The sequence below is a fragment of the Patiria miniata genome, unplaced genomic scaffold (genome assembly GCF_015706575.1).
Source record: "Patiria miniata isolate m_02_andy unplaced genomic scaffold, ASM1570657v1 HiC_scaffold_19, whole genome shotgun sequence".
NCBI classification, from domain to species: domain Eukaryota; kingdom Metazoa; phylum Echinodermata; class Asteroidea; order Valvatida; family Asterinidae; genus Patiria; species Patiria miniata.
Window position 1 is genome coordinate 2,604,741 of NW_024037057.1, and position 25,300 is coordinate 2,630,040.

Below are 25,300 nucleotides of genomic sequence, written 5' to 3' on the forward strand. Positions count from 1 at the left end.
ACTCTCCCTCAACAGGTTAATCTCTCTGAAGATGGTCCAGATCAGGTGCACTCTGACCAGAGTCTGCACTTCATGCAGCTCGTCACCTGACGGCTGTGGTGTGAGTCGGGAACGGAGAGCCGACTGAGTCTCAGCTGAGCAGAACCTGAGAGCTGAATCTGATGATCCAAACCTGAGAGCCAACAGTTTCAACAGGACTATTTCATCTGTCGAATTGAGCCTTCAAAATAGCGTTTTGGGCCCGTTTTACATGCCGATTGCAGCAGAACGTGAATAAAACATGGATGCCTCCATGACAGTTGTGATCATGTTTTTTTTTCAGACTGCATCCGGTGTGAACACTAGAGGGCGCTATTTCATTTTTTTGGCTGGGCTACATACAAAATCACTTTTCTCTTTTACTTTAATAAATACTATCTCATGATGCTGATCAGTGTAAATTGCAAGTATTTGTTCAGTTGTTTACGTTATTAAAATGAATGGTAGATTATTGCATAAGGTACTGAATTTCCATCTGTTGTCGTGATGAAGTTCACGCATGGAGCCGTATTATAAACGCATGATGTGTACACGCTCAAAACGCTCGTTAATTTAGGTTGATTGAAAAAGAATTGAAAAAAAATTGTAACCCACATAGTGTAAAATTTACAAAAAAAATGACATATTTTCAACGAATCTCTATGCCAAAAAAACTTGACAGAGCTGGGATGTTTGACTCCCAAAAACCCCTGGATCCGCGCCTGATAACTACACAACCACTCGAGCAAAAGTCCAGCGAAAAGACACTCTTTGTCACTCTTCATGTCTTCATTGCAGGGTTAACCAACAACGCCCCGGCTGAGCACGCACCCTGTGAGGACAAAAATAATGACTTTTCATATTGGTTGTCATAGTAGTAATAATTTAAATACCCCAACATTTTTAACAACTTCAGCCACGATGAAAGTAAGGACAATTCACCACCATTTTGTCGATGGGCCCAATTAAGCTTTCCACAGACTATTCCAGCGATGACATTTCCTTCCACTGCGGTTTGTGTTTGCAAACAAAAAACAATCAACGACAACGAAATTTGGCATACCCTGGTTAAAGAAATATAGTCAAGAAATAAATTAATCGACAAATATACGACAATTCGCAACAGCTTTTAATGCTTAAACGAATCTACTCAAGTTTCAATATAACCAAATCGAATCATTGTCGAACATTTCACGATGACGCTCAAAAATATAAGCAAAAACATTCCTCTACTTATACCTATCAAAACGCTAGCAAGCCTTTAAAATTCTTCTTCCAACAAGTCGCATTTTACAGCCTGAGCTAAAAGGCCTGTTATCATTGTTAAATGTATGTATGCATTTGGACAAAATTGAAAAATTCTGGTAGTATTCCAAAATCATTGAGGCGCTCCATACTAATTTGGTTATTCTATGCGCTCCATACTTCTTCAGACCCACGAAATGTATACATTTGCCACAAAATGTATACATTCGGGACGCGCACACAAAAGAAACCAGGTACCACGTTAGCGAGTTCAACTAACGGCAGACCGTAATGTAGGCCTTTTCTCATTGTCGGGCTACATCATTGCACGTTTTCAAGCATTTTGATGAGCCTAGATCACTGGTTTTGAACTGAGCTGTGCTGTAATCCAATAAAGACATATCCTTTTTTTGAACCTGACACTTGGGTTCGTATCTGTACTACATTATTTTAGAAATCTTATTATTGAAATGGAAACTTTAATTAATACAAAATTGTGTAATATGCCCAAGCTCGTTATGTTGTTTACTAATTGTAATTTCAGGGTTCTTAATTTTACTGCATCCTCACTGAGCCTTAAACACCTTTATGTGAGGGCCCTGCAGTGCAAAATAAAGAAATATAGATTCTGAAGTGTGTTGTCATCCGTGTTTTAATAAACCGGCGAGGCCCACCGACGAGGCGACCCTAGATATGTGGCTTCACCGCTACAATAAGCTAAGTTGTTGCGGTAGCAACATGTGGGAAAAAAATTGTGAGTATGTGTGGTTCTCCGGTCATTTTCAGAACCACACAAACTCACCCAATAGATTTTGCCACATGGTGCTACCACAACAACTTTACCGAGAGTGCCTGTGTAGGTTTTGAGATTATTGTCTGTAACTGTCAAAATCGCAAGAGGGCGCGATATCAATGTGGGTAGAATAAAAACAGCAGCGTCATTTCCAACTAACAAGCCAGGCGGTGCTCTGTGAAGTAAAAGAGCCAAGACGCAGAGTTTATCATTCTTCACCTTTGCGTTCAGTGTGTAGTGGGCAACAATGCCATGTGTCAGTGCAATCATTATAGGGGCATCAGCTACATTATCAATTGTGTCAACAAGCGTTGAAGTCAAGTGGTTTGGTTGGTAAAGAACTGTTGCAATATCTTAGTGATCTGAAGACTTTGTCCCCACGCGGCGTGATACACCCAACAGATTTTGAACTTTAACACCAAAATTGAATCTTACAACAGTTGCATTCGTTCATATTCTGGAAGATATTTTTTTAAAGCCGAGGCTAGGTAAAAGAAACCAACAAGTCCAATATTCCAAGATTTAAACAATAGTAACACATATGACTACAATACAAAAGCTTCTTTTTATTGTCAGATTGAGTGACATTGCTGGTCGTTTCGTGCCAGGCGTTGAGGGGTACCGTAGCAAAGGTAACAGAACTTCTAGACACGAACACACCGCATGATCTATAGGACTTTGAACCTCTCGACTTGCATTGTGCTACAAAAATAGCTGTTGGTTTTTTCCGACATTGCGAAATTGGAGTGGTATATTACACAGTGAATACGAATCCATTCCACTCAATATTCGGATGTCTGCATTCCAACACAGCGGCAGTTCTCTTCTTCAAATGTTACCCTTTCCAACAAACAGAAAGTTCATACAAGGTAGGTGTCATAGTATATAGACAAGTACAATATGTGGGTATGAATTTCAATCTTATACTTTCATAAAGTAAATGCGATGCCTTACATGCCTGGTGATGAAGTTTGGAATTGCATGTGACAATAACTGTTGGTTTACAGACAAATTTAGCTGTGGCTAATACAACTAGCTCAAACATAGGAGCAGTGAGTAAAAAAACCTAGGCTACTTACAGTACAGACTTATTTGCACATGTACATCGGCGATCAACTGGGTGGTCTGTAGTAGATACTGAAAGATGAACTTAACAGGTTTTTGTTTTCATTCTCTCACATATCACTGCGCAAACATAATAGTTTGATTACAAAGGGTGAATGGGAAAGATTGATATCGGTGTATGCTGAAACAATCGGTTTCTATAAACGCGTATAATGACGGACGCTATTTGTCAGTAAGTAACATTGGAACTAGATATGCAAACATTTTATTCGTTTTGAGTACGCGGGCCTCATGAAGAACCTTATCGCATCCCACCCCTGGACTTCAGTAGCCCCGAAAACCCCGTTGAGACACCAAAAATAGACGTGCACAGCTACAATGGAGTATATTACCCCTTCGCCACATTGAAAACAGAATCACGTCAGCGCAACTCAGTACAAGGTTTGTGATCAAGTGCAAGTTGATTTCTCAGATTTTCTATCATTTTTTTTCATCGAACCAATATGCATCGGAATTGTTACGATACGTTATTACACTATGGTGCTGGGTATGTCTTTCACTCTTTTTGTCGTAGATGGCGGAAGCTGCAGCCAAATCAGTGCTTGGTACGATCAGTCGGGGACACCTCGAATGCCCGATTTGTTGCTGTCGTTTCACCGATCCCAAGATGCTGGACTGTCTGCATAGTTTCTGCCTGAATTGTCTGAAAGAGTTCACCAGGAGACAACTACCCAAGGCACACGAAATTACTTGCCCAGTTTGCAGGCGGATAACTGCGGTACCAGACACCGGAATGCAGGGGCTACCCAACTGCTTTTTCCTGAGTTTCCTCGTCGATGAATTCAACAAGCAGGAGCGGTTGCTGGGAGACGCGCCAGCGAATGCTCCAACGTGTGAGGAATGTGACAAGGGCTTAGAAGCCGTCTCAAGGTGTTTAGACTGCTGCAAATTTATCTGCAAAAAATGCCTCAAGGCCCACGAGCGCATGAAATCTATGAGACACCATCGGATCATTGGAAAAGAAGAACACAAATTCGCTGAAGCCTTGATCGGTCCTCGAAAGAAAGACAATTTGAAATGTAACAAACACCATAACCAGGATATATGTCTTTACTGCGAGACATGCAAGACTTTGGCGTGTGCGGCATGTGCTGCATTAGATCATCGAGGAGCGGAGCATGAATACAGAGAGGTCGCAGATGCCATACAATCGTTTCGTCAGAATGTCGGCGAGATTCTGCAAAGGTTCGAGCAGAGCAGAGAGGAATTCAAGGTCGCCGACGATTCACTATCACATGCAAGGAACAGGTTGAGAATGAAAGTCGCCCGGGCTTGTAAAGACGTTACCACCAAAGAAGAAGAAGAGATCTCAAAGATTAGAAACAAAGCTCGCCTTCTGAGGTACAAAGTAACCCAAATCGGAAAAGCACGAGTAAGGAAGTTCGAAGAAGTCCAGAAAAGCAATCGTGACAAGATGGAGCGGGCTGAGCAAATCGTAGCGACAGTCAACGACTTGATGCAGCAAGCTGACGACTTTGAGCTTTTGGACCTCAAACCCAAGGTGATGCACAACTTAGAGTTCCAGGATGATCTCGAATTTGAGCAGGGACAGCATGATCCCTCATTCATTGGGTTCAAATATCAAGATGCCGTGGCAGATACAGACATCGGTGAAGTACTTCAGGAAGAAAAGTGGCAGTTAAAAGTAGAGTTTGGTGAGACGGGGCCAGAAGATGGGCAATTTGGGTGTACTGCAGGCGTCGCTTGTCTAAGCAATGGTGACATAGCCGTAACCGACGCAGAGAAACGGCAGTTGATGGTGTTTACTTCCACTGGGGAGTATAAAGAAACTGTTGGTGGGGAGCAGTTAAATAACCCCGGATGTCTTGATGTGACCATTGGTGGTCTTCTTCTTGTCGCAGATGAAAAGTATGTAAAGGTGTTGGACTCCGGTCTATCGGTCATTAGACAGTTCGTAACATCACCGGACGATGCAGATGGTGAGACTGATTTAATTGGTATCACTGTGGACAAAGAGAATCGGATAGCAGTGGCAGACTATGACAGAAAGATGATTTCTTTGCACCGTCTGGATGGGTCCTGGATTAGAACCATTCCAAATGACATGGTCGGTGGTGGTGGTTTGGCCATCGGTATCAGGGAACGCTTGATCTTTACAAACGTCTTCAAGAGAAGGTTGATTTGCATTACCTATACGGGAGATGAGGTGTTCAATGTCGATACTTCACTTGACGGGGAAACTGTATGGCCCTTAGGCGTGTGCTGCGATGATACTGGGGACATCTATATTTCCGTTATTATCGGAGAAGATGAAAGCAGTGAAAGCAGTGAAGACTATGAAGACAGTGCAGGAAGTGAAGGCGGTAAAGGCGATGACGGCAGTGAAGACGGTAAAGGCGATGACGGCAAGGAAGGCGATGACGGCTGTGAAGGCGATGACGGCATTGAAGGCAGTGAAAGATTTTATATCTACGAGGTGCACCATTATTCACCCGAGGGAGTCTTCATTGGGAGGTTGGCTCGCGGACTTCGCCGTCCCTTCGGCCTGACATTCACTCAAAGTGGAGACCTCGTGGTGGCTTATGGGAACTCCGTCAAGATCTTTCAGCGGGTGTGAGCCAGGTAGTCTGTACAACAACCCGTCTTAAGTGACAACACACACATTTATCGGTCCGTATTGGCCTGATGTTCCCATTGATTAGCCCACACGTATTAATTATTGAATGGTTCGTGTGATTCCTGTGGGCGCAAAACATCCAAAACAGAAATGCATACCAATTCAATAACACTACTTCGCTAACATATATACGAGTAGGAATGATCCGAGTTGTTCCCATCATTGAGAATACATGAAATTTATAGGCATCCTTAGGTAAGGTAACAAGCTGACCGTATGATTCTCATTCTCTGTCTGTCTGATGCGGTACGGGGGGAAACATGAGACGAAAGAAAATTGTCCCCGACGAATGAACGCATTGGACTCGTACGAAAAATCATCATCTTTAAAAAGCCAAAAAGTAGTTCTTAAGCATAGAGAGAAAAGTAGTAGTTCATAGAGAGAAAAGTAATATTATGTGATGACGTCGGGGTGTGTTTGGACACTCCACAAAATAGCCCCGCCTATCCGCTCCGTGCACAAGTACCCCATCACCGGCCAGAAAAGGAGAGTTCGGGGGTGATCTGGACAGGTTCCCGATCCATCTACTGCGTATTTCAAATATCTCCAAAGTTATTGGAGGCGGAGATTAGTCTCGGAGACCATTGCAAGTTGAAGTCGAATGTATTCGCGCCCCGACGACGCCTGACGCTCATGCGAAGACGCGGTTGGTATAGGTTTTGCACACTCAGGAAGTCGTGCCTACTTTGCGCACGAACCAGTACAGTACAGTTCGTGCTCGCTGCGTCCCCCGTCAACGGAGCTCAAAAACGCGCCCTCTTATGTTCGCGCACGGAGCCCATATAAAACAAAATACGATTTCAAGGACAATTCGACCAAGGAGCTCGTCTGTCCCCAATGGATTTGCATAATAATAGTGACCGCTTGAGGCCGCTGATCGCGCTGTATTTTTGCATTTGCTCTGACACTGCGGCGCACGGCAAGGATTACCGTACCAACGGATAATGACGAACACCTTGACCAAGGCTGGCTTGAATGCAGTCCTTATCAGCTGTCAATTTAGAATTTTTGTAAATACTTTAATTATAACAATTGCACTTTAAACAATTTAGGCATTTACTAGTTTACGTTTTCACCGTATAACCGCCACAAAATTATTGCATAATATTGTATCTTTGTACCACTACATTGAGTTCCACTATTCCACATTTATTTTATTTTTAGATGTTTGTCAGAGTCGAGTCAGAGGTAATTTTTTGGCATGATATATCTCTTTTGCGTCATGCAAGTGTTCAGTTTCTGTAAATTGAGATCCTCACACTTTTACAAAGGGCATTGTCGATGAGGATTTTTTTTTAATTAATGTAGGCCTAACAAATATTGTTGCAGATATTTTGGATTTGTGGACGTTAATTTACGGACGCGCCACCAGGGGTGAACTTTCAGGCTTTATTTCAGGGTTTAGATTTCGCATCTCTGATGAAAAGTAAACGTGACCCTTTTTAGGCATGGCTTGGCTAGAACAAACATGCGCATGGCGCCTAGTTCCAACAGTCCATAAATACAACACTTTCTCCGATGCAGGAATCTGAGGTGCAAACTGAGCCTACGCACGCCCTCGACCTGCTCCGCTCTTCCAGACCACGTGGCTCTGAGTAAGGGCTCCAATTGGACAATTTGGATTATTTTGTAGTGTTTGGGGTTTTTTAGGGGGGAGCAAGGGTAGAATGTGGCTGAGGTTTGTTGTCTTTTTTTATTGGAACATTTGTTCAAAAGAACTGACTACAATCCTCTGAATTTTGTTTTAATGCTTTTTGGTTTTTCGATCTCGGTTCTTTTTCCCTTTCAATGTAAATACGTTAAAGAGCTTAATCCAACTAAATCAAAATGTCTCAATAGTGAAATAATGCATGTACATTGGCAGGTGACGTCATGTGATATCAATTCAAATTTTTAGTATATTGGCATTGGTAGGCACTTTAAGATACGGACAAAAAAAACACCAATTTTAATTTTACAAGAAAACAGTCTTGCTTTCACTCACCGGAACACTATGCAAAGTCGACTGATTTCTAATCAAATATAACTAGAATATTTTCAGTGTGTATAGACTTTGAAAATGATGTAACCATGATGTCATCTAAAATGTGAATCTTCGTTTCGTGTAAGTAATGAAAATGTGTAGAATCACAATGTTGTAAGATATCAGTAATTTACATTACTCTTGCCTATTTTTTATTTGAACGGAACACTCTTGCAGTCATTAAAATTTACAAAAACCTTTTCTTAGTTAAGTGTGGCGTTATCACAGGCTAAGTCAAATTTTAAAAGTGTTATAGATAGGAAATTTAAAAATGTTGAATAGGTTCTGTAGACTATAATGTTCCCATGCATAGGATAAAAAATCACTTTTCTCTTTTACTTTAATAAATACTATCTCATGATGCTGATCAGTGTAAATTGCAAGTATTTGTTCAGTTGTTTACGTTATTAAAACGAATGGTAGATTATTGCATGAGGTACTGAATTTCCGTCTGTTGTCGTGATGAAGTTCACGCATGGAGCCGTGTTATTAACGCATGATGCGTACACGCTTAAAACGCTGGTTAATTTTGGTTGGTTGAAAAAGTTGATAAGAATTGTAACCCACATAGTTTAAAATTTTCCAAATAACCGACATGGGTAAAATGACTAATTTCAACGATCTGTTTTTACCAGGTGAGCAGCCCAACAGTGGGATAACATAAATACCCAACAAAATGGGCAAAATGTGCCGAACGTTTTGTAAACATTTGGGAAAAATTTGAAAATCTTGCACAATGTTAATTAAAATTGAACAAACTTTTTCAACCAACCAAATTGTAACCAGCGTTTTGAGAATGTAATCAAGCATCTGAATATTTTTTTTTCCTTTTGCTCTGTTAACCTGCATGAACGGAGGGCTCACAATGAACGTTCTTCCACACAGAAAGATTTAACAGAAGACAATCATTACCAATCACGTTTTCGCATTAGTTTATCCTGAGTATCTTTGAAAAAAAAATGTTTCTAAGTTTTCGTCTGTTTCCTTATATGCATTAGTAAGTTATGTACATACTTGCGAAAACAACATTTACTCAAAATAAAAGGCTTTAGATACAATACCGTAACATTGTAGTTTGATATAACGGTAATCATGTCCCAACCATGACTAATTTGATCAGATAGAACATATCAAAGGTGGATCCCGGAATTTTTGCAGGGTGGGGGTTTCATCAGCAACAAAAAAATGAAATGTAGACAGGTTTATTTTCTTCGGACACTTGGCCTCCGAAATCAATAGGTGGAGAGGGGGAGGCCTCGTGCCATACTTTGAATGGGGGCGCTGTTCAAATCCGACGATTATTAACACCATATTACAGAATAGTGTAAAATACACCGTAACCATGCTTTATTTTGTGCACGGGCGGACATTATTACCAGCACCAGATTTTTAACGAATCTCTAAGCAAAGAAAATTTGACAGAGCTGGGGGGGGGGTGGTTGACCCCCAAAACCCCCATGGATCCGCGCTTGATAACTATGCTACCACTAGAGCAGCGGAAAGACACACTTTGTCACTCTTCTTGTCCTTGTAGCAGGTCAACCAACAACGCCCCGGCTGATTGCAGGTTTCACTATGAGCCATGTTAACAGACTGTAACGATCTCTTTCTCTGAGCATGCAGCCCGCGAGGAAAAAAAAATAATGCCTTCTCAAATTGGTTGTCATAGTAGTAATAAAATACCCCAACATTTTAACAACTTCAGCCACAATGAAAATAAGGACAATTCACCAACATTTTGTCGAAGGGCCCAAGCGTTCCACAGGCTATTCCGGAGATAATATTTCCTCTAACTCTAGTTTGTGTTTGCACAAAAAAAAATCAACAACAACGACATTTGGCATACTCTGGATAAAGAAATGTAATCAATAAATAAATAAATCGATAAATAAACGAAAATTCGTAACAGCTATTAATGCTTTAACGAATCTACTCCAATCTCAATATAACCAAATCGAATAATTGTCGAACATTTCACGATGACGCTCAAAAATATAAGCAAAAACATTCCTCTGCTTATACCTACTAAAACGCTAGCAAGCCTGTAAAATTCTTCTCCCAACAAGTCGCCTTTACAAAATGAGCTAAAATGCTTGTTGTTTAGTTGTTATTGTCAAATGTAGGTATGCATTTGGACAAATTGGACATTTTCTGGTAGTATTTTTTATACGTTTAGTTCCGCAAAGGCCTACTTTTTAGCCTTGAAATGGGCATACGAATGGTCATATAGCACTTAGGTCCAGTACACTTGAAATAAACCAGTGTCATCATTTTGTAGTACTCTCTAATGGTAATGCAATAAATGAAACTGTACAAAACCGAGAGCAGATGAGATTTGAAGGTTTGCATGGTGAAGGGTAATAATAAGCTTAATTGTTGCGGTAGCACCATGTGGTCAAATCTCCTTTGAGAGAATCTGTGGTTCTCCGATTCTTTTCAGAACCACACATACTCACAAAAGAGATGTTGCCACATGGTGCTAGCGCAACAACTTACTTTATAAAACCGAGAGCACTTGTCTAAGTTTAGAAATTATTGTCTGCCATCATGGCAATAGGGCGCTATATCAACATGGTTAAACAAAAAAACGGAACAGCAGCTGCGTCATTTGCATAATAACAATCCGGGCGGTGCTCTGTGAAATAGAGCCTAGAAAGGAGAGTTCATCATTGTTCACTTTTGCGTTCAATGTGTGGTTGGGTATAATGCCAACTGCCAATGCAATAATGATAGGGGCCTAATTTACATTATCACTTGTGTCAACAAGCGTTGAAGTCAAGTGGTTTGGTTGGCAAAGAACTGTTGCAATCATTCATCTTCAGGAAGATTTCTTTTAAGCCGCGGCTAGGTAACAGAAACAAAAAAATGCAATACTTCAAGAGCGAAACAATAGTAAAACATTTGACCAAAACACAGAACCTACTTGTTATTGTCGGCTTGCGTGAAATCATCACTGCTCGTTTCTTTCGTGCCAGTCGTTGAGAGATAGCAAAGATAACAGAACTACTAGACGCGAGTACATCGCATGATCTATATGACTTTGAACCTCTCGGCATGCTTTTGGTTTTGAAATAGCTGTTGGTTTTTCCCGACATTGCGAAATTGGAGTAGTATATTACACAGTGAATACGAATCCATTACACTCAATATTCGGATGTCATTCCATCACAGCAGGTGTTCTCTTCTTCAATTGTTACCCTTTGCAACAAATTTCATGTGAGAGAACCACAAATAATGGTGATCTTGAACTAGTGTCTTCGCAAGTTCATACAAGGTGGGTGTCATAGTTATATATGTATATAGACGCAAACATGTCAAATGTGTAGGTATACAATTTCAACCATGTTATAATTATGTTCATCAAGTGAATGCGATTGCATACATTACGGGTGAAGTAGTTGTGAAATTGCATTTGACAACAAAAATTGGTTTACAGAAATATTTAACTGTGGCTAATACAACTAGCTGTTTCTACAGTATAGTCTTGGACACAAACATAGGAGACACGACTAAGCAAAATTAAGGTAGCTACAGATTCGACAGGTTATGCATTATGGTGCAACAGTGTGCTCCGTAGTAGATACCACTGGATGGATTGAACTTCATTAGAACAATTCATTCGCAAATCATGTCACTGAACAAACACAATTACAAAAAGTGAATGAGGTGTTTGATATGAAAACAGTTATTTTTTCTTTCATGCAGGCGTACGCTGACAGCCGCTGATATGTGTTTTGAATACGAAACACGAAAACCTTTAACTCATTTTGTTCTATGGAGCTATGCACGCAGTTCTCTTAGAGCACCTCGTATCGTACCTCCCAAGGACCTAAATAGCCCAAATACCCATTCAACCAAAACAGCAGACGTAAGAACGGAATATATGACACTTTGACAAATGGCGCCTTTTCCGTTCCCGACACTGAGTTCAAAATCACGGCAGCGCGACTTAGTGTAAGTTTTGTGACAATTGCTAATTTCTCAGATTTGCAATATATTTTCAACCAACGTGCATGAGAATTGTTATGATAAGTACTTGGTCATCTATGTTACCGGAATGTCTTTCAACTTTTTTGGTTGTAGAAAGATGGCGGAAGCTGCAGCCAAATCCGTGCTGGGTACGATCAGTCGGGGACACCTCGAATGCCCGATTTGTTGCTGTCGTTTCGCCGATCCCAAGATACTGGACTGTCTGCACAACTTTTGCCTAAACTGTCTACTCGAGCTCATCAGCAGACAGCAACCCAAGGCAGACGAGATTACTTGCCCAGTTTGCAGGCGGGTAACTGCGGTACCAGACACCGGATTGCAGGGTCTACCAAAATGCTTTTTCCTGAGTAACCTCGTCGATGAATTTAACAAACAGGAGAGGTTACTTGGCGACGGGCCAACGGATGCTCCAACGTGTGAGGAATGCGACGAGGGCTTGGAAGCCATTTCAAAGTGTTTAGACTGCTGCAAACTTATCTGCACGAAATGCCTCGAAGCCCACGAGCGCTTGAAATCCATGAGACACCATCGGATAATTGGAAAAGAAGACCACGAATTCGCTGAAGCCTTGATCGGTCCTCGAAAGAAAGGTAATTTGAAATGTAACAAACACCATAACCAGGATATATGTCTTTACTGCGAGACATGCAAGACGTTGGCGTGTGCGGCATGTGCTGCATTAGATCATCGAGGAGCGGAGCATGAATACATAGTAGTCGCTGATGCCATTCGATTGTACCGTCAGGATGTCGGCGAGATTCTGCAAAGGTTCGAACAGAACAGAGAGGAATTCAAAGTCGCCGACGATTCACTATCACATGCAAGGAACAGGTTGAGAATCAAGGTCGCCCGGACTTGTAAAGACGTTACCACCAAAGAGGAAGAAGAGATATCAAAGATCAGAAACAAATCTCGCCTTCTGAGGGACAAAGTAACCCAAATCGGAGAAGCACGAGAAAGGAAGTTCGAAGAAGTCCAGAAAAGCAATTGTGACAAGATGAAGCGGGCTGAGCAAATCGTAGCGACAGTCAACGACTTGATGCAGCAAGCTGACGACTTTGAGCTTTTGGACCTCAAACCCAAGGTGATGCACAACTTAGAGTTCCAGGATGAACTCGACTTTGAGCAGGCACAGCATGAGCTCTCATTCATTGGGGTCAAATGTCAAGATGTCGTGGCAGATACAGACATCGGTGAAGTACTTCAGAAAGAAAACTGGCAGTTGAAAGTAGAGTTTGGTGAGACGGGGCAAGAAGATGGGACATTTCTATGTGCTGCAGGCGTCGCGTGTCTAAGCAATGGTGACATAGCCGTAACCGACATGGAGAAATCGAAGTTGATGGTTTTTACTTCCACTGGGGAGTATAAAAAAAATGTTGGTGGGGAGCAGTTGAATAACCCTGGATTTGTTGCTGTGACCACTGATGGTCTTCTTCTTGTCGCAGATAAAAATTATGTAAAGGTGTTGGACTCCAGTCTATCGGTCATTAGACAGTTTGCAACATCACCTGACGATGCAGACGATAAGACTGATTTATCTGATATCACTGTGGACAAGGAGAATCGGATAGCAGTGGCAGACTCAAAGAGAAAAATTATTTCTTTGCACCATTTGGATGGGTCCTTAATTAGAACCATTCCCAATGACATGTTCGGTGGTGGTTTGGCCATCGGGATTAGGGAACGCTTGGTCTTCACAAACTTCTATGAGAGCAAGTTGATTTGCACTACCTATACGGGAGATGAGGTGTTCAATGTCGATACTTTACTTGACGGGGAACCAGCATGTCCCTGGGGCGTGTGCTGCGATGATGCTGGGGACATCTTTGTTAACGTTGGTGTCAAAGAAGGTGAAAGCAGGGAAGACTGTGAAGACAAAGACGGCAGTGAAGGCAGTGAAGGCGATGACGACAGTGCAGGCAGTGAACGATTTGATAGCTGTGAAGTGCACCATTATTCACCTGCGGGGGTCTTCATTGGGCGTGTGGCTCGCGGACTTCACTCTCCCGTCAGCCTGACATTCTCTCAAAACGGAGACCTCGTGGTGGCTGATGGGGTCTCCGTCAAGATCTTCCAGCGGGTGTGAGCCAGAGAGTCTGTACAACAATCCATCTTAAGTGACAACACACACATTCATCGGTCCGTATTGGCCTGTTGTTGGCATTGATTAATCCCAGGGGCGGATCCACCCCAACTCTGGCAATTTGTTCCATAAAAATTCATGATAAAAATGCGCCCCCCCCCTGCCCCGACACCCAATTTGGTTTTGTTAGTAATAATGTCCGCCTTGGACCAAATACATACAGAGCCAGCTTGGTCAGGGGTATTATACATTATTACGCGATATAGTGATGATAATTGTCGGTTCTGAACAGCGCCCCATTAAAAGTTTGGTACGAGCACCCACCCCCTTACGTTTCGATTATACGGAGGCCAAGTATCCGGAGAAAAAAAAGTGCCTTCATTTCAGATTTTGTTTGCCGGTGACCCCCCCCCCCCCGCAAAAAATTCTGGATCCACCCCTAAGTCCACACACGTATTAACTATTGAACGGTTCGTGTGATTCGTGTGGGCGCAAAATATCCAACACCGAAATTCATACAATTTTAATAACACTTCTCATTTAGCATACGAGTAAAGATGATCCGAGTTGTTTCCAACTCATTGTCAGCAAGCTGACGACTTTGAGCTTTTGGACCTCAAACCCAAGGTGATGCACAACTTAGAGTTCCAGGATGAACTCGAATTTGAGCAGGCACAGCATGAGCTCTCATTCATCGGCGTCAAATGTCAAGATGTGGCAGATACAGACATCGGTGATGTACTTCAGGAAGAAAACTGGCAGTTGAAAGTAGAGTTTGGTGAGACGGGGCCAGAAGATTGGACATTTCTATGTGCTGCAGGCGTCGCGTGTCTAAGCAATGGTGACATAGCCGTAACCGACATGGAGAAATCAAAGTTGATGGTTTTTACTTCCACTGGGGAGTATAAACAAAATGTTGGTGGGGAGCAGTTGAAGAACCCTGGATTTGTTGCTGTGACCACTGGTGGTCTTCTTCTTGTCGCAGATAAAAAATTATGTAAAGGTGTTGGACTCCAGTCTATCGGTCACTAGACAGTTTGCAACATCACCAGACGATGCAGACGATCAGACTGATTTATCTGATATCACTGTGGACAAGGAGAATCGGATATCAAAATTATTTCATAATGTTTCATCTTTGTACGACCACATTGAGTTCCACTAGTCTACATGCATTTTAAATGTTTGTCAGAGTCGAGTCAGAGGTTAATTTTGGCATGATATTTCTCTTTCGAGTTATGCGATTTTCCAGTTTCCGTTAATTGAGATCCTAACATTTTTACAAAGAACATTTTCGATGGGGATTTGTTTTAGAAATTAATGTACCTAACATTGTTTTTAAACAAATATTTTGGATTTGTGCACGTTAATTTTCGAGAGCGCGCTACCAGGGGTGAACTTTCAGGCTTTATTTCAGGGTTTAGATTTCGCATCTCTACTGAAAAGTAAACGTGAACCTTTTGGTTGTGTTTGGTTTTTTTTAGGGGGGGGGGCAAGGGTAGAATGTGGCCGAGGTTTGTTGTCTTTTTTTATTGCAACATTTGTTCAAAAGAACTGACCAAATCTTCTGATTTTTGTTTTCATGCTTTTTTTTTCGATCTCTGTTCTTTTTCCCTTGCAATGTAAATACGTTGAAGAGCTTCATCTAATTAAATAAAAATGTCTCAATAGTGAAATTATGCATGTACATTGCCCGTTGACGTCATGTGATATCAATTCAACTTTTTAGTATATTGGCATTGGTAGGCCCTTTAAGATACAGACAAAAAATAATAAAACACCAATTTTGATTTAACAAGAAAACAGTCTTCCTTGCACTCATCTGAATACAATGCAAAGTCGACTGATTTCAAATCAAATTTAACGAATATCTTCAGAGTGTATAGACTTTGAAAATGTTGTAAACATGTTGTCATCTAAAATGCGATTCTTCGTTTCATGTAAGTAATGAAAATGTGTAGACTGAATCTCAATGTTGTAAGATATCAATAATTTACCTTACTCTTGCTTAATTTTATGTTTGAACAGAACACGCTTGTAGTCATTAAAATTTACAAAAATCTTTTCTTAGTTAAGTGTGGCGTTATCACAGGCTTAGTCAAATTTAAAAAGTGTTATAGGTAGGAAATTTAAATATGTTGAATATGTTCTGTAGACTATAATGTTCCCATGCATAAGATAAAAAATCACTTTTCTCTTTTACTTTAATAAACACTATCTCATGATGCTGATCAGTGTAAATTGCAAGTATTTGTTCAGTTGTTTACGTTATTAAAACGAATGGTAGATTATCGCATAAGGTACTGCATTTCCGTCTGTTGTCGTGATGAAGTTCGCATGGAGCCGTGTTATAAACGCATGATGCGCACACGCTCAAAACGCTGGTTAATTTTGGTTGGTTGAAAAAGTTGATAAGAATTGTAACCCACATAGTGTACAATTTTCCAAATAACCGACATGGGTAAAATGACTAATTTCAACGAACTGTTTTTACCAGGTGAGCAGCCCAACAGTTGGTTAACATAAATACCCAACAAAATGGGCAAAATGTGCCGAACGTTTGGTAAACATTTGGGAAAAATTTGAAAATCTTGCACAATGTTAATTAAAATTTAACAAACTTGTTTCAACCAACCAAATTTTAAGCAGCGTTTTAAAAGTGTAATCAAGCATTGGATTTTTTTTCCTTTTGCTCTGTTAACCTGCATGAACGGAGGGCTCACAATGAACATTCTTCCAGACAGAAGGATTTAACAAAAAACAAATATTACCAATCACGTTTTCGCATCAGTTTATCCTGAACATCCCTGAAAAAAAACTGTTTATAAGTTTCTGTCAGTTTCCTTTTATGCATTAGTTGGTTATGTACATGCTTGCAAAAACAACTCAAAACAAAAGGGTTTAGATACAATACCGTAACATTGTACTTTGATATAATTGTAATCAGGTCCCAACCATGACTAATTTGATCAAATAGAACATGGGGGTTTCATCAGCCCAAAAAAAGGAAATGTATACATGTTTTTTCTTCGGACACTGGACCTCCGAAAATCAATAGGTGGAGAGGGAAGGTTGGCCTCTGTCCTTACTTTCAATGGCGGCGTTGTTCAAATCCGACGATTATTAACACTATATTACAGAATACTGTAAAATACACCGTAACCAAGCTGCCTCCTTCCGTATTTTGTGCACGGGCAGATAGTATTACCAATATAATTATTTTGGGTGTCAGAGCATTGGGGGGGGTTCATTATTTTCAACGAATCTCTACGCCAAAAAAAATGACAGAGCTGGGGGGTTTGACTACCAAAAACCCCTGGATCCGCGCCTGATAACTACACAACCACTCGAGCAAAAGTCCAGCGGAAAGACACTCTTTGTCACTCTTCTTGTCTTCATTGCAGGGTTAACCAACAACGCCCCGGCTGATTGCAGGCTTCACTATGAGCCATATTAACAGACTGTAACTCTCTCTCTCTTTAAGCATGCAACCCGCGAGGGAAAAAAATAATGCCTTTTCATTGGTTGTCATGTTAGTAATAAAATACCCCAACATTTTTAACAACTTCAGCCACGATGAAAGAAAGGACAATTCACCAACATTTTGTCGATGGGCCCAATGAAGCTTTCCACAGACTATTCCAGCGATGACATTTCCTCCCACTGCAGTTTGTGTTTGCAAAAAAAAAAAAAACGACAACGAAATTTGGCATACCCTGGTTGAAGAAATATGATCAAGAAATAAATAAATCGACAAATAAACGACAATTCGTAACAGCTTTTAATGCTTAAATGAATCTACTCAAGTTTCAACATAACCAAATCGAATCATTGTCGACGCTCAAAAATATAAGCAAAAACATTCCTCTACTTATACCTATCAAAACGCTAGCAAGCCTTTAAAATTTTCTTCCAACAAGTCGCATTTTACAACCTGAGCTAAAAGGCCTGTTATCATTGTTAAATGTATGTATGTATTTGGACAAAATTGAAAAATTCTGGTAGTATTCCAAAATCATTGAGGCGCTCCATACTAATTTGGTTATTCTATGCGCTCCATACTTCTTCAGCCCCACGAAATGTATACATTTGCCACAAAATGTATACATTCGGGACGCGCACGGAAAAGAAACCAGGTACCACGTTGGCGAGTTCAACTAACGGCAGACCGTAATAATGTAGGCCTTTTCTCATTGTTGGGCTACATCATTGCACGTTTTCAGGCATTTTGATGAAGCTAGATCACTGGTTTTGAACTGAGCTGTGCTGTGCTGTAATCCAATCAAGACATATCTTTTTTTGAACCTGATACTTGGGTTCGTATCTGTACTACATTATTTTAGAAATCTAATTATTAAAATGGAAACTTTAATTAATACAAAATTGTGTAATATGCCCAAGCTCGTTAAGTTGTTTACTAATTGTAATTTCAGGGTTCTTAATTTTACTGCATCGTCACTGAGCCTAAAACACTTTTTTGTGATGGCCCTGCAGTGCAAAATAATGAAAAGAGATTCTGCAGTGTTTGTCTTCCGTGTTTTAATAAACTGGCGAGGCCCACCGACGAGGCGACCCTAGATATGTGGCTTCACCGCTACAATAAGCTAAGTTGTTGCGGTATCAACTTTTGTAAAAATGTGTGTGAGTATGTGTGGTTCTCCGGTCATTTTCAGAACCACACAAACTCACAAAATAGATTTTGCCAACATTGCTGCTCAGTACACCGGTCACTCGCACTAAGACTTATGGACATCGTTCCTTCATGCATGCAACACCATCGCTTTGGAACTCTCTCCCACTCCATATTAGAACTGTCAATGCCGAAAATGAATTTAAAACACTCCTTAAAACTCACCTGTTCCATTAATTGCTTTTAATTGTTGTTTCCTGTGAAGCGCATCGAGACCTTAATTAATTAGATGCGCTATATAAAAACTGTGTTGTTATTATTATTATTATGGTGCTACCACAACAAGTTTACCGAGAATGCCTGTGTAGGTTTTGAGATTATTCTCTGTAACTGTCAAAATGGCAAGAGGGCTCGATATAAATGTGGGTAAAATAAAAACAGCAGCGTAATTTCCAACTAACAAGCCAGGCGGTTCTCTGTGAAGTAAAAGATCCTAGAAGTAGAGGTTATTATTGTTGTTCACCTCTGCGTTCAATGTGTAATGGGATATAAGCCATGTGTCAGTGCAATCGTTATAGGGGCCCAATCTACATTATCAGTTGTGTCAACAAGTGTTGAAGTCAAGTGATTTGGTTGGCGAAGAACTGTTCGTTAAATATCAAAGTGATCTAAAGACTTTGTCCCTGCGCGCGTGATACACCCAACAAATTTTGAACTTTAACACCAAAATTGAATCTTACAACAGTTGCATTCATTCATATTCTGGAAGATATTTTTTTTAAACCGAGGCTAGGTTAAAGAAACCAGCAAGTCCAATACTCCATGATTTAAACAATAGTAACACATATGACTAAAATACAAACGCTTCTTTTTATTGTCAGATTGAGTGACATTGCTGGTCGTTTTGTGCCAGCCGTTGAGAGGTACCGTAGCAATGTAACATAACTTCTAGACACTCACACACCGCATGATCTTTGTGACTTTAGACCTCTCGATATGCATTGTGCTACAAAAATAGCTGTTGGTTTTTCCAGACATTGCGAAATTGGAGTAGTATTTTACACAGTGAATACACATCCATTACACTCATTATTACGATGTCTACATCCCCACAAAGCGACAGTTTTCTTCTGTTTACCACTTGCAAGAAATTGAAAGCGAGAGAACTACAATGGTGGTGATCTTAAACTACTGTTTTTCCAAGAGCATACAAGGTGGGTGTCATAGTATATAGACTAATACATGTTGAATATGTAGGTATAAACTTCAACCATTTTATAAGTGCATAAAGTAAATGCTATTGCTTACATGACTGCTGGTGAAGTTGTCAAATTGCATTTTAAATACATTTTGGTTTAAAGAAAAACTAAACTGTGGGGCATACAACTAGCTCTTTGTATAGTATTGTCTTGGACACAAGCACAGGAGACGCGACTAAGCAAACTTTAGGTAACTGCAGACTAACCATGTATGCATTAGGATGCTACAGGGTGTTCTATAGCTGCAGATACCGCTAGATGGATTCAACTTCATAAGTACAAGAAAGTATTCTTCATTTGAAAGGTATATCAATGAACAAACACAATTGACATTTAAATACAAAGAGTGAATAGGGTGTTTGATAATGAGAGCAGTTGGATAATAATTATGTAGGCGTACGCTGACAGCCGCTGTTTGGCTGTGTTTCGAACACGAAACACAAACACATTTGACTCGTTTTGTTCTATGGAGCTATGCACGCAGTTCTCCTAGAGCACCTCGTATCGTACCTCCCAAGGACTTCAAAGCCCCAAATACCCATTCAACAAAAAATGCTGACGTACACCATAAGAAGAGTATATGACCCTTTGACAAACGGCTCCTTTTCCCTTCCCTACACTGAATTCAAAATCACGGCACCACAGCTTAGTGTAAGTTTTGTGACAATTGCTTATTTCTCAGATTTGCAATATATTTTCAACCAACGTGCATGAGAATTGTTATGATAGGTACGTGGTCATCTATGTTACCGGAATGTCTTTCCACTCTTTTGGTTGTAGAAAGATGGCGGAAGCTGCAGCCATAACCGTGTTGGGTACGATCAGTCGGGAACACCTCGAATGCCCCATTTGTTGCTGTCGTTTCGCCGATCCCAAGATACTGGACTGTCTGCACAACTTTTGCCTAAAATGTCTACTCGAGCTCATCAGCAGACAGCAACCCAAGGCAGACGAGATTACTTGCCCAGTTTGCAGGCGGGTAACTGCGGTACCAGACACCGGATTGCAGGGTCTACCCAACTGCTTCTTCCTGAGTAACCTCGTCGATGAATTTAACAAACAGGAGAGGTTACTTGGCGACGCGCCAACGGATGCTCCAACGTGTGAGGAATGTGACGAGGGCTTAGAAGCCGTTTCAAAGTGCTTAGACTGCTGCAAACTTATCTGCACAAAATGCCTCGAAGCCCACGAGCGCATGAAATCCATGAGACACCATAGGATAATTGGAAAAGAAGACCACGAATTCGCTGAAGCCTTGATCGGTCCTCAAATGAAAGGTAATTTGAAATGTTACAAACACCATGACCAGGATATATGTCTTTACTGCGAGACATGTAAGACTTTGGCGTGTGCGGCATGTGCTGCATTAGATCATCGGGGAGCAGAGCATGAAAACAGAGAGGTCGCAGATGCCATACGGTCGCATCGTCAGAATGTCGGCGAGATTCTGCAAATGTTCGAGCAGGGCAGAGAGGAATTCAAGGTCGCCGACGCTTCACTATCACATGCAAGGAACAGGTTGAGAATCAAAGTCGCCCGGGCTTGTAAAGACGTTACCACCAAAGAGGAAGAAGAGATCTCAAAGATCAGAAACAAATCTCGCCATCTGAGGGACAAAGTCACCCAAATCGGAGAAGCACGAGATAGGAAGTTCGAAGAAGTCCAGAAAAGCAATCGTGACAAGATGGAGAGGGCTGAGCAAATCGTAGCGACAGTCAACGACTTGATGCAGCAAGCTGACGACTTTGAGCTTTTGGACCTCAAACCCAAGGTGATGCACAACTTAGAGTTCCAGAAGGAACTCGAATTTGAGCAGGCACAGCATGATCTCTCATTCATTGGGGTCAAATGTCAAGATATTGTGGCAGATACAGACATCGGCGAAGTACTTCAGGAAGAAAACTGGCAGTTGAAAGTAGAGTTTGGTGAGACAGGTCCAGAAGATGGGAAATTGGAGCGTCCTGCAGGCGTCGCGTGTCTAACCAATGGTGACATAGCCGTAACCGACGTGGAGAAATGGAAGTTGATGGTTTTTACTTCCACTGGGGAGTATAACAAAAATGTTGGTGGGGAGCAGTTGAATAACCCTAGGTTTGTTGCTGTGACCACTAGTGGTCTTCTTCTTGTCACAGATAAAAATTATGTCAAGGTGTTGGACTCCAGTCTATCGGTCATTAGACAGTTCGCAACATCACCGGACGATGCAGACGATAAGACAAATGTATCTGGTATCACCGTGGACAAGGAGAATCGGATAGCAGTGGCAGACTCAGAGCGAAAGATGATTTCTTTGCATCATCTGGATGGGTCCTTAATTAGAAATATTCCAAATGACATGGTCGCTGGTGATTTAGCTAGCGGGATCAGGGAACGCTTGATCTTCACAAACGTCTCTGAGAGCAAGTTGATTTGCACTACCTATACGGGAGATGAGGTGTTCAATGTCGATACTTTACTTGACGGGGAACCAGTATGTCCCTTTGGCGTGTGCTGCGATGATGCTGGGGACATCTATGTTTCCGTTGGTATTAAAGAAGGTGAAAGCAGTGAAAGCAGTGAAGACAGTGAAGGCAGTGAAGACGACGAAGGCAGTGCAGGCAGTGAAGGCGATGACGGCAGGGAAGGCAGTGAAGGCGATGACGGCAGGGAAGGCGATGACGGCAGTGAAGGCGGTGCAGACGATGACGGCACGGAAGGCGATGACGGCAGTGCAGGCAGTGAAGGCGATGACGGCAGGGAAGCCAGCGAAGGCGATGACGGCAGGGAAGGAGATGACGGCAGTGAAGGCGGTGAAGGCGATGACGGCAGTGAAGGCGGTGAAGGCGATGACGGCAGTGAAGGCGGTGAAGGCGATGACGACAGTGAAGGCGATGAAGACAGTGAAGTTTTTGATAGCTACGAAGTTCACCATTATTCACCCAATGGGGTCTTCATTGGGCGCTTGGCTCGCGGACTCCACAATTCTTACGGCCTGACATTCACTCAGAGCGGAGAACTCGTGGTGGCTGATAAGGAATCTGTCAAGATCTTTCAGCGGGTGTGAGCCACATGAGATCCGTGCGCTACCAAATGAGGCGCGTTTTTGAGCTCCGTGGACGGGGGACATGGCGTGCCCGTACTGTACTGTACTGGTTCGTGCGCAAAGTACGCACGACTTACTGAGTGTGCAAAAGCGTCAGGCGTCGTCGGCGCGCGAATACATTCGAATTCATCTTGCAATGGTCTCCGAGACTAATCTCCGCCTCCAACGTCTTTGGAGACATTCGAAATACGCAGTGGATGTATCGGGAACCAGTCTAAATCACTCCAACTCTCCTTTTCTGGTCGTTGATGGGGGTACTTGCGCACGGAGCGGATAGTCTGTACAACAGCCCGTGCGGATAGTCTGTGACAACACGCACATTCATTGGTCCGTATTGGCCTGATGTTCCAAGTGATTAGTCCACACGTATTAACTATTGAACGGTTCGTGTGATTCCTATGAGCGCAAAATATCCAACACTAAAATGCAGATACTATTTACATAACACTTGTGTAGCATACAAGTAAAACTGATCCGAGTTGTTCCCAACTCATTGACAATTTCTCGCATTTGTATGCAACCCTACGTAAAGCAACAAGTTGACTGTATGATACTCATTCTATGTTAAGCGTAAACCATGTTTAATCTGCCAGATGCGGTAGGGGGAAAAGCGTATCGCGTAACACATTACAGAGCACGTGACCACAGCATTTGTTTGCTGTGTCTAGGTTTTGTTTATCCATGTCTATTACGCGACAACGGGTGATTGACCGAAGACCCGATATAGAAAGCGCCTGCTGATTGGTCAAAATCTAGAGGCCAAGAGGCGGCTGTCTTGCATTAATCAGCGAATTGACTCGCATATCATAGACCATGGCTCTTCGTCGCGGCGCAAGCAAGTCATGGGTCGACCTGAGGCCAGCTTTTTTTTCTTTGTTTTATCTGCTTAATGCGGTACGGGAAAAACACGGTACGAAAAAAAAGCGTGCCCCGAAAAATGACGCTTTGTACTCAACACGAAAATCATAATCTTTAAAAAGCGAAAGAGTATTACTAAAACAAAGGGGGTAAAGGTTTTTAAAAATTGAAACCAGCCTTACATTTTTACTGCAAAAACAGTGGCGCAGATGTAATTTGTCGTAGCTGCATATAATGTGATGACGTCGGGATTAATCGAGGTGTGATTGAACACTCCATAAATTAGCCCCGCATATATAAAACTTATCTGTATTTGCATACAAGGTCGTAGGCTAAAACTCTTACGCCAAAAAAAAAATACGATTCCAAGGACGATTCGACCAAGGTGTTAGTCTGTCCCCGGTGGATTTGCATAATAATAGTGACCGCTTGAGGTCGCTGTTCGCGCTGTACCAACGGATAATGACAAACGCCTTGACCAAGGCTAACTTGAATGCAGTCCTTATCAGCCGTCACTTTAGAATTTTTGTAAATGCTTATGGGTCCTTCAAGTTTAATTATAACAATTGCACTTTAGACAATTTACGCATTTACTAAGTGTACGTTTTCACCTTATAACCGCCACAAAAGTATTGCATAATATTTTATCATTGAACCACTACATTGAGTTCCACTATTCCACATGTATTTTAGATGTTTGTCAGAGTCGAGTTAGAGGTTAATTTTTGTCATGATATTTCTCTTTCGCGTCAAGTACGAGTGCTGGTACTTCCGAGTACGAGTTCGAGTAATCGCATTTCAGAATACGGCCATACGGCAAATGGTTCATGCGGCGTAATTGGCACAGGTCCAGTCAGACCGATATACAGACCCACTTGCGGCTAGCTGTTAAATGAGTTTGTCCGGACTTGCACAGAGGAAAAACAGGAAATTTCCATTTCTCCACAAGCCAATCAACCATTTCAAACTGAAAGTATCGATAAAATAAGAAGGCCATGGTAAGTGAAGCTACAACATGCTTCCCCCGTGTACTGCTTTCGAGTACGAGTACTTTAAAGATCGAGTACAATTTCGACATGTCGAGTACGATACTTTGCTGCCCGAGTACGAGTACCGTCATTTCGAGTTCGAGTACTTTGACATTCGAGTACGAGTACGAGTACTCAAAAGAGTACTCGAGTACGAGTACCGAGTACTACAACACTGTTAACCTGCATGAACGGATTGCTCACAATGAACGTTCTTTCAGACAGAAAGATTTAACAAAAGCCAGTTATTACCAATCACGTCTTCGCATCAGTATATCTTCAACATGCATGACTTCTGTTTATAAGTTTTTGTCTGTTTCATTTGATGTATTAGTTGGTTATGTACATGTTTGCGAAAACAACATTCACTCAAAATAAAAGCCTTTGGCTACAATATAGTAACATTGTAATTTGATACAATGTATAACGGTAATCAGGTCCCAGCCGTGACTAATTTGTTCAGATAGAGCATAACCAGGGGTGGATCAAGGAATTTTTGCAGGGTGGGAGTTTCATCAGCAATGATGA

General features: G+C 41.6%; 3 protein-coding genes across 3 annotated transcripts; all 3 read left to right on the plus strand.

Annotated features, from left to right (window-relative positions):
- Nucleotides 1-3,695: 3,695 nt before the first annotated feature.
- Nucleotides 3,696-5,759, plus strand: LOC119726100 (E3 ubiquitin-protein ligase TRIM56-like). Its single transcript, XM_038197713.1, has 3 exons — nt 3,696-5,435; nt 5,503-5,532; nt 5,619-5,759. Exons 1-3 carry the CDS (start codon nt 3,696-3,698, stop codon nt 5,757-5,759), a joined length of 1,911 nt encoding a protein of 636 aa, XP_038053641.1.
- Nucleotides 5,760-11,636: 5,877 nt separating this feature from the next.
- On the plus strand, nt 11,637-13,918 carry LOC119726101 (E3 ubiquitin-protein ligase TRIM71-like). Its single transcript, XM_038197714.1, has 2 exons — nt 11,637-13,670; nt 13,752-13,918. The coding sequence occupies exons 1-2, from the start codon at nt 11,900-11,902 to the stop codon at nt 13,916-13,918; spliced, it is 1,938 nt and encodes a 645-aa protein (XP_038053642.1). The 5' UTR covers nt 11,637-11,899.
- A 6,670-nt stretch (nt 13,919-20,588) lies between these two features.
- Nucleotides 20,589-22,847, plus strand: LOC119725239 (E3 ubiquitin-protein ligase TRIM56-like). Its single transcript, XM_038196586.1, has 2 exons — nt 20,589-22,329; nt 22,681-22,847. Exons 1-2 carry the CDS (start codon nt 20,589-20,591, stop codon nt 22,845-22,847), a joined length of 1,908 nt encoding a protein of 635 aa, XP_038052514.1.
- Nucleotides 22,848-25,300: the final 2,453 nt, after the last annotated feature.